Source organism: Salmo salar, chromosome ssa03 (assembly GCF_905237065.1).
Source record: "Salmo salar chromosome ssa03, Ssal_v3.1, whole genome shotgun sequence".
Lineage (NCBI taxonomy): Eukaryota > Metazoa > Chordata > Actinopteri > Salmoniformes > Salmonidae > Salmo > Salmo salar.
In genome coordinates this window covers 94,717,328-94,726,904 of record NC_059444.1, presented here as the reverse complement: position 1 = coordinate 94,726,904, position 9,577 = coordinate 94,717,328, and the positions used below count along the sequence as shown (strand labels likewise).

General features: G+C 47.9%; 1 protein-coding gene across 1 annotated transcript in view; it reads right to left on the bottom strand.

Moving 5' to 3' along the window:
- The window catches only part of LOC106601962 (polycomb protein suz12-A), a 47,060-nt gene that overhangs the window by 18,920 nt on the left and 18,563 nt on the right, over positions 1 to 9,577 (bottom strand). Inside the window, exons 9-11 of the mRNA XM_045715866.1 lie at positions 8,175 to 8,280; positions 5,272 to 5,455; positions 3,693 to 3,784 (exon numbers count right to left, since the gene is read on the bottom strand). Coding sequence (XP_045571822.1) covers positions 3,693 to 3,784; positions 5,272 to 5,455; positions 8,175 to 8,280 — 382 coding nt within the window. The remainder of the gene's footprint in view (positions 1 to 3,692; positions 3,785 to 5,271; positions 5,456 to 8,174; positions 8,281 to 9,577) is intronic.

The following is a 9,577-nucleotide window of genomic DNA, read 5'->3' as shown; positions in this document are numbered from 1 at the left end:
ATGAAGGGCACTATATAGGAAACAGGATGCGGACCTGTTATAAAGGACCAGGTCTCTAATACCATCCACCCCCCAGTCAGACCTGTTATAAAGGACCAGGTCTCTAATACCATCCACCCCCAGTCAGACCTGTTATAAAGGACCAGGTCTCTAATACCATCCACCCCCAGTCAGACCTGTTATAAAGGACCAGGTCTCTAATACCATCCACCCCCCAGTCAGACCTGTTATAAAGGACCAGGTCTCTAATACCATCCACCCCCAGTCAGACCTGTTATAAAGGACCAGGTCTCTAATACCATCCACCCCCCAGTCAGACCTGTTATAAAGGACCAGGTCTCTAATACCCCCCTGTCAGACCTGTTATAAAGGACCAGGTCTCTAATACCCCCCAGTCAGACCTGTTATAAAGGACCAGGTCTCTAATACCCCCCAGTCAGACCTGTTATAAAGGACCAGGTCTCTAATACCATCCACCCCCAGTCAGACCTGTTATAAAGGACCAGGTCTCTAATACCATCCACCCCCCAGTCAGACCTGTTATAAAGGACCAGGTCTCTAATACCCCCCAGTCAGACCTGTTATAAAGGACCAGGTCTCTAATACCATCCACCCCCAGTCAGACCTGTTATAAAGGACCAGGTCTCTAATACCATCCACCCCCAGTCAGACCTGTTATAAAGGACCAGGTCTCTAATACCCCCAGTCAGACCTGTTATAAAGGACCAGGTCTCTAATACCATCCACCCCCCAGTCAGACCTGTTATAAAGGACCAGGTCTCTAATACCCCCCAGTCAGACCTGTTATAAAGGACCAGGTCTCTAATACCCCCCAGTCAGACCTGTTATAAAGGACCAGGTCTCTAATACCATCCACCCCCAGTCAGACCTGTTATAAAGGACCAGGTCTCTAATACCATCCACCCCCAGTCAGACCTGTTATAAAGGTCCAGGTCTCTAATACCATCCACCCCCAGTCAGACCTGTTATAAAGGTCCAGGTCTCTAATACCCCCCAGTCAGACCTGTTATAAAGGACCAGGTCTCTAATACCATCCACCCCCAGTCAGACCTGTTATAAAGGACCAGGTCTCTAATACCATCCACCCCCCAGTCAGACCTGTTATAAAGGACCAGGTCTCTAATACCCCCCAGTCAGACCTGTTATAAAGGACCAGGTCTCTAATACCATCCACCCCCCAGTCAGACCTGTTATAAAGGACCAGGTCTCTAATACCATCCACCCCCAGTCAGACCTGTTATAAAGGACCAGGTCTCTAATACCATCCACCCCCAGTCAGACCTGTTATAAAGGACCAGGTCTCTAATACCATCCACCCCCAGTCAGACCTGTTATAAAGGACCAGGTCTCTAATACCATCCACCCCCCAGTCAGACCTGTTATAAAGGACCAGGTCTCTAATACCCCCCAGTCAGACCTGTTATAAAGGACCAGGTCTCTAATACCATCCACCCCCCAGTCAGACCTGTTATAAAGGACCAGGTCTCTAATACCATCCACCCCCAGTCAGACCTGTTATAAAGGACCAGGTCTCTAATACCATCCACCCCCAGTCAGACCTGTTATAAAGGACCAGGTCTCTAATACCCCCCAGTCAGACCTGTTATAAAGGACCAGGTCTCTAATACCCCCCAGTCAGACCTGTTATAAAGGACCAGGTCTCTAATACCATCCACCCCCAGTCAGACCTGTTATAAAGGACCAGGTCTCTAATACCATCCACCCCCAGTCAGACCTGTTATAAAGGACCAGGTCTCTAATACCATCCACCCCCCAGTCAGACCTGTTATAAAGGACCAGGTCTCTAATACCCCCCAGTCAGACCTGTTATAAAGGACCAGGTCTCTAATACCATCCACCCCCCAGTCAGACCTGTTATAAAGGACCAGGTCTCTAATACCCCCCAGTCAGACCTGTTATAAAGGACCAGGTCTCTAATACCATCCACCCCCAGTCAGACCTGTTATAAAGGACCAGGTCTCTAATACCATCCACCCCCCAGTCAGACCTGTTATAAAGGACCAGGTCTCTAATACCATCCACCCCCCAGTCAGACCTGTTATAAAGGACCAGGTCTCTAATACCATCCACCCCCAGTCAGACCTGTTATAAAGGACCAGGTCTCTAATACCACCCCCCCAGTCAGACCTGTTATAAAGGACCAGGTCTCTAATACCATCCACCCCCAGTCAGACCTGTTATAAAGGACCAGGTCTCTAATACCATCCACCCCCAGTCAGACCTGTTATAAAGGACCAGGTCTCTAATACCCCCCCAGTCAGACCTGTTATAAAGGACCAGGTCTCTAATACCATCCACCCCCCAGTCAGACCTGTTATAAAGGACCAGGTCTCTAATACCCCCAGTCAGACCTGTTATAAAGGACCAGGTCTCTAATACCATCCACCCCCAGTCAGACCTGTTATAAAGGACCAGGTCTCTAATACCATCCACCCCCCAGTCAGACCTGTTATAAAGGACCAGGTCTCTAATACCCCCCAGTCAGACCTGTTATAAAGGACCAGGTCTCTAATACCATCCACCCCCAGTCAGACCTGTTATAAAGGACCAGGTCTCTAATACCATCCACCCCCAGTCAGACCTGTTATAAAGGACCAGGTCTCTAATACCATCCACCCCCAGTCAGACCTGTTATAAAGGACCAGGTCTCTAATACCCCCCAGTCAGACCTGTTATAAAGGACCAGGTCTCTAATACCCCCAGTCAGACCTGTTATAAAGGACCAGGTCTCTAATACCATCCACCCCCAGTCAGACCTGTTATAAAGGACCAGGTCTCTAATACCATCCACCCCCAGTCAGACCTGTTATAAAGGACCAGGTCTCTAATACCATCCACCCCCCAGTCAGACCTGTTATAAAGGACCAGGTCTCTAATACCATCCACCCCCAGTCAGACCTGTTATAAAGGACCAGGTCTCTAATACCCCCCAGTCAGACCTGTTATAAAGGACCAGGTCTCTAATACCATCCACCCCCAGTCAGACCTGTTATAAAGGACCAGGTCTCTAATACCATCCACCCCCAGTCAGACCTGTTATAAAGGACCAGGTCTCTAATACCCCCCAGTCAGACCTGTTATAAAGGACCAGGTCTCTAATACCCCCCAGTCAGACCTGTTATAAAGGACCAGGTCTCTAATACCCCCCAGTCAGACCTGTTATAAAGGACCAGGTCTCTAATACCCCCCAGTCAGACCTGTTATAAAGGACCAGGTCTCTAATACCATCCACCCCCCAGTCAGACCTGTTATAAAGGACCAGGTCTCTAATACCATCCACCCCCAGTCAGACCTGTTATAAAGGACCAGGTCTCTAATACCATCCACCCCCAGTCAGACCTGTTATAAAGGACCAGGTCTCTAATACCATCCACCCCCAGTCAGACCTGTTATAAAGGACCAGGTCTCTAATACCATCCACCCCCAGTCAGACACATAACAAGAGAACAAAAGACAAGCACAACACAGCTGTGATTGACATGGATTGCACAATGCAATGTGCACTAAAGACAACAATACAACGGGGGACCAGTACGGGGGGAAAAAATGTATGAAATGAAATGTATGCATTCACTACTATAAGTCGCTCTGGATAAGAGCGTCTGCTAAATGGCTAAAATGTAAAATGTAAGTGTGTTTCTCCCTCTCACCTGGTAGAATATGCGTAGATTGTCACTTTGTTCCTCAAGTGTGTGTTCTCGTCTCATCTGAAATTCTGTACTGCTGAAGGAGTCTATCACAGCTACAGAGAGAGAGAGAGAGGAAACGTGAACCATGTTTAAAGGGGTTCTTTAACGTGTACCATGTTTAAAGGGATACTTTAACGTGAACCATGTTTAAAGGGATACTTTAACGTGTACCATGTTTAAAGGGATACTTTAACGTGTACCATGTTTAAAGGGATACTTTAACGTGAACCATGTTTAAAGGGATACTTTAACGTGAACCATGTTTAAAGGGGTTCTTTAACGTGTACCATGTTTAAAGGGATACTTTAACGTGTACCATGTTTAAAGGGATACTTTAACGTGAACCATGTTTAAAGGGATACTTTAACGTGAACCATGTTTAAAGGGGTTCTTTAACGTGTACCATGTTTAAAGGGATACTTTAACGTGAACCATGTTTAAAGGGGTTCTTTAACGTGTACCATGTTTAAAGGGATACTTTAACGTGTACCATGTTTAAAGGGATACTTTAACGTGAACCATGTTTAAAGGGATACTTTAACGTGAACCATGTTTAAAGGGGTTCTTTAACGTGTACCATGTTTAAAGGGATTCTTTAACGTGTACCATGTTTAAAGGGATTCTTTAACGTGTACCATGTTTAAAGGGATACTTTAACATATACCATGTTTAAAGGGATTCTTTAACGTGTACCATGTTTAAAGGGATACTTTAACGTGTACCATGTTTAAAGGGATTCTTTAACGTGAACCATGTTTAAAGGGATTCTTTAACGTGAACCATGTTTAAAGGGGTTCTTTAACGTGAACCATGTTTAACGGGGTTCTTTAACGTGTACCATGTTTAAAGGGATTCTTTAACGTGAACCATGTTTAAAGGGGTTGCATGTTACATACAGACCCAGTGATCCTGTCTATAATGTTACTGACTGTCTAACCGGCTACTGGCTGTACAAGGTACCCATAGGACTCTGGTCAAGTAGTGTACAATATAGGGAAAAGGGCCCATCGTTTCCAGGTCAACAGTAGTGCACTATATATAGAATAGGATGCAATTTGGGATGTAACCTGTGGGCGGCAGTAGACCATAGTCACAGGGCTGCATCTCAATAGTCTACTAAGGCTTCCTCACCTCCTCTCCTCAAGCTCCTCTCCTCACTTCTTTTCCTTAAAGGGATACTTTGGGATTTTGGCAATGAGGCCCTTTATCTACTTCCCCAGAAATCAGATGAACTCGTGGATAATACTTCTATTTCTCGGTGTCCAGTATGAAGGATGTTGCTAACTATCACTAGCGCAATTTCTAACTAATGTTCGCTAGCAGATACCACAGACTTCCAGTCATTGTGCTAACGCTAGTTAGCATTGGCTCACAAAACTACCTCTAACTTCCTTTATACCGGACGCAAAGACATAAAAATGATATTCATTTAAACATGGTTTATGTTAAAGTATCCCTTTAAGTTGACACCATTTAGTGAGCTTCTACAGATTACAACAGTCCGTCTGTGTGCGCGTGCGTCGTCCGGCCCGTGTCTCACCTACGGTCTGAGTGGGTCTGAGGGAGCAGGGCCTAGGGTCGGAGGTCAGGCTGCTAGCGTCAGCGTTCCGCGTGGCGAGGGGTTTGGCCACAGGGGCCGTCGACCTATCACTGGGCTCGCCTGTCCAACGAAGCGTGAACTGGAGAGTAGGACCCTTGGAGAACGTCTCAAACGGAGGGAGGAGCTACAGAAAGTGGGGAAGGGAGAGAGAGAGAGACAAAGACATGAGTAAAGGGAAGTGCTGACCTCTTCCTATCTGTTCAGAGAGGAAGACCAGGGGCCTGGGAGGAGGAATTACACACTAGTGATGCACCGTATACAAAACTTCAGTAGTTTTTTGATACAATCATTTTTATTTTCGGTACTTCTGCCAAATGTGTCTCACGGATCAAATCTGTTTATCAATGCAGTCGATGTCCCCCACGGAGTGCACCGTGCCTGTACCGCTCAGCCTGTACTGGGAGTCTGGGCTGCATCATGTTAGATCTCCACTCAGCCTGTACTGGGAGTCTGGGCTGCATCATGTTAGATCTCCACTCAGCCTGTACTGGGAGTCTGGGCTGCATCATGTTAGATCTCCACTCAGCCTGTACTGGGAGTCTGGGCTGCATCATGTTAGATCTCCACTCAGCCTGTACTGGGAGTCTGGGCTGCATCATGTTAGATCTCCACTCAGCCTGTACTGGGAGTCTGGGCTGCATCATGTTAGATCTCCACTCAGCCTGTACTGGGAGCCTGGGCTGCATCATGTTAGATCTCCACTTAGCCTGCACAGAAGATACCGGTAGCTTCCAGCTTTGTAGGCTAACGTTCCTTGCTAGCTTACAGCTAAAGCTAACATTTCACTACCACTAGTGGGTCATACGTAGGACCGCATTTGATGATTCATCGTTTAATTTTTTACTTTTTTTAAATGGCTGTTTTAATGTTTTTACATTTGTCACATTCCTATTTTAAATGTAATGATATTGAACTTCTCAGATGCCTAACTATTGAACAGAGCAGTAGCTGAGTTTATCTGTCTGGATCAAGAGCCATTCTGGGACTTTGGTTAATATACCTTTTATTTATTTACATGTTTTATGTAACCTTTATTTAACTAGGCAAGTCAGTTAAGAATAAATTCTTATTTACAATGATGGCCTACCAAAAGGCCTCCTGCAGGGACGGGGGCTGGGATTAAAAATAAAAATAAAAAAAATATAGGACAAAACACACATCACGACGAGACATCACAACACTACATAGAGACCTAAGACAACAACACAGCATGGCAGCAACACAACACTACATAAAGAGAGACCTAAGACAACAACACAGCATGGCAGCAACACAACACTACATAAAGAGAGACCTAAGACAACAACACAGCATGGCAGCAACACAACACTACATAAAGAGAGACCTAAGACAACAACACAGCATGGCAGCAACACAACACTACATAAAGAGAGACCTAAGACAACAACACAGCATGGCAGCAACACAACACTACATAAAGAGAGACCTAAGACAACAACACAGCATGGCAGCAACACATACAACACCCTACATAAAGAGAGACCTAAGACAACAACACAGCATGGCAGCAACACAACACTACATAAAGAGAGACCTAAGACAACAACACAGCATGGCAGCAACACAACACTACATAAAGAGAGACCTAAGACAACAACACAGCATGGCAGCAACACAACACTACATAAAGAGAGACCTAAGACAACACAGCATGGCAGCAACACAACACTACATAAAGAGAGACCTAAGACAACAACACAGCATGGCAGCAAGACAACACTACATAAAGAGAGACCTAAGACAACAACACAGCATGGCAGCAAGACAACACTACATAAAGAGAGACCTAAGACAACAACACAGCATGGCAGCAACACAACACTACATAAAGAGAGACCTAAGACAACAACACAGCATGGCAGCAAGACAACACTACATAAAGAGAGACCTAAGACAACACAGCATGGCAGCAATACAACATAAAGAGAGACCTGAGACAACAACACAGCATGGCAGCAACACTACATAAAGAGAGACCTGAGACAACAACACAGCATGGCAGCAATACAACACTACATAAAGAGAGACCTAAGACAACAACACAGCATGGCAGCAACACATGACAACACAACACTACATAAAGAGAGACCTAAGACAACAACACAGCATGGCAGCAACACAACACTACATAAAGAGAGACCTAAGACAACAACACAGCATGGCAGCAACACAACACTACATAAAGAGAGACCTAAGACGACAACACAGCATGGCAGCAACACAACACTACATAAAGAGAGACCTAAGACAACAACACAGCATGGCAGCAATACAACATAAAGAGAGACCTGAGACAACAACACAGCATGGCAGCAACACTACATAAAGAGAGACCTGAGACAACAACACAGCATGGCAGCAACACATGACAACACAACACTACATAAAGAGAGACCTAAGACAACAACACAGCATGGCAGCAACACAACACTATATAAAGAGAGACCTAAGACAACAACACAGCATGGCAGCAACACAACACTACATAAAGAGAGACCTAAGACAACAACACAGCATGGCAGCAACACAACACTACATAAAGAGAGACCTAAGACAACAACACAGCATGGCAGCAACACAACACTACATAAAGAGAGACCTAAGACAACAACACAGCATGGCAGCAACACAACACTACATAAAGAGAGACCTAAGACAACAACACAGCATGGCAGCAACACAACACTACATAAAGAGAGACCTAAGACAACAACACAGCATGGCAGCAACACATAACACTGGTATTGTTTTGGTATGGAGTAATGGGGCACTAAACCTGGTATCCAAGTCCACGTTCTGGTCTGGTGACAACACACACGTACCTTTCCATCCAGGTTCGTTTCCCAGGTGGCTCTCTTCTTGTTGACAGGACAGTCCACCATCTGCTGCATAGACACCTCATACTCTCCATCTAACAACTGCAGACGCCTACACACACACGCACACACACACACACAAAAACATTAACAGCAACAGATACAGCCCATCCAACAACTGCAGACGCCTGAAAGGAGGAAGGGACATTGGCCGTCTTCCAGAGCTTCAAATCAGTGATGCAGAGTGAGTCGGTTTTTGTGAAGAAAGGTGATTTCTAGATGGCCAACTGCAATGCAGTTGTTGTGGAACAAGCCCCACAGTCCGCCAGAGAGGTGGAACAAGCCCCACAGTCCGCCAGAGAGGTGGAACAAGCCCCACAGTCCGCCAGAGAGGTGGAACAAGCCCCACAGTCCGCCAGAGAGGTGGAACAAGCCCCACAGTCCGCCAGAGAGGTGGAACAAGCCCCACAGCCCGCCAGAGAGGTGGAACAAGCCCCACAGCCCGCCAGAGAGGTGGAAAAAGCCCCACAGCCCACCAGAGACGTGGAACAAGCCCCACAGCCCGCCAGAGAGGTGGAACAAGCCCCACAGCCCGCCAGAGAGGTGGAACAAGCCCCACAGCCCGCCAGAGAGGTGGAACAAGCCCCACAGCCCGCCAGAGAGGTGGAACAAGCCCCACAGCCCGCCAGAGAGGTGGAACAAGCCCCACAGCCCGCCAGAGAGGTGGAACAAGCCCCACAGCCCACCAGAGAGGTGGAACAAGCCCCACAGCCCGCCAGAGAGGTGGAAAAAGCCCCACAGCCCGCCAGAGAGGTGGAACAAGCCCCACAGCCCGCCAGAGAGGTGGAACAAGCCCCACAGCCCGCCAGAGAGGTGGAACAAGCCCCACAGCCCGCCAGAGAGGTGGAACAAGCCCCACAGCCCGCCAGAGAGGTGGAACAAGCCCCACAGCCCGCCAGAGAGGTGGAACAAGCCCCACAGCCCGCCAGAGAGGTGGAAAAAGCCCCACAGCCCGCCAGAGACGTGGAACAAGCCCCACAGCCCGCCAGAGAGGTGGAACAAGCCCCACAGTCCGCCAGAGAGGTGGAACAAGCCCCACAGCCCGCCAGAGAGGTGGAACAAGCCCCACAGTCCGCCAGAGAGGTGGAACAAGCCCCACAGCCCGCCAGAGAGGTGGAACAAGCCCCACAGCCCGCCAGAGAGGTGGAACAAGCCCCACAGCCCGCCAGAGAGGTGGAACAAGCCCCACAGTCCGCCAGAGAGGTGGAACAAGCCCCACAGCCCGCCAGAGACGTGGAACAAGCCCCACAGCCCGCCAGAGACGTGGAACAAGCCCCACAGCCCGCCAGAGACGTGGAACAAGCCCCACAGCCCGCCAGAGATGTGGAACAAGCCCCACAGTCCGCCAG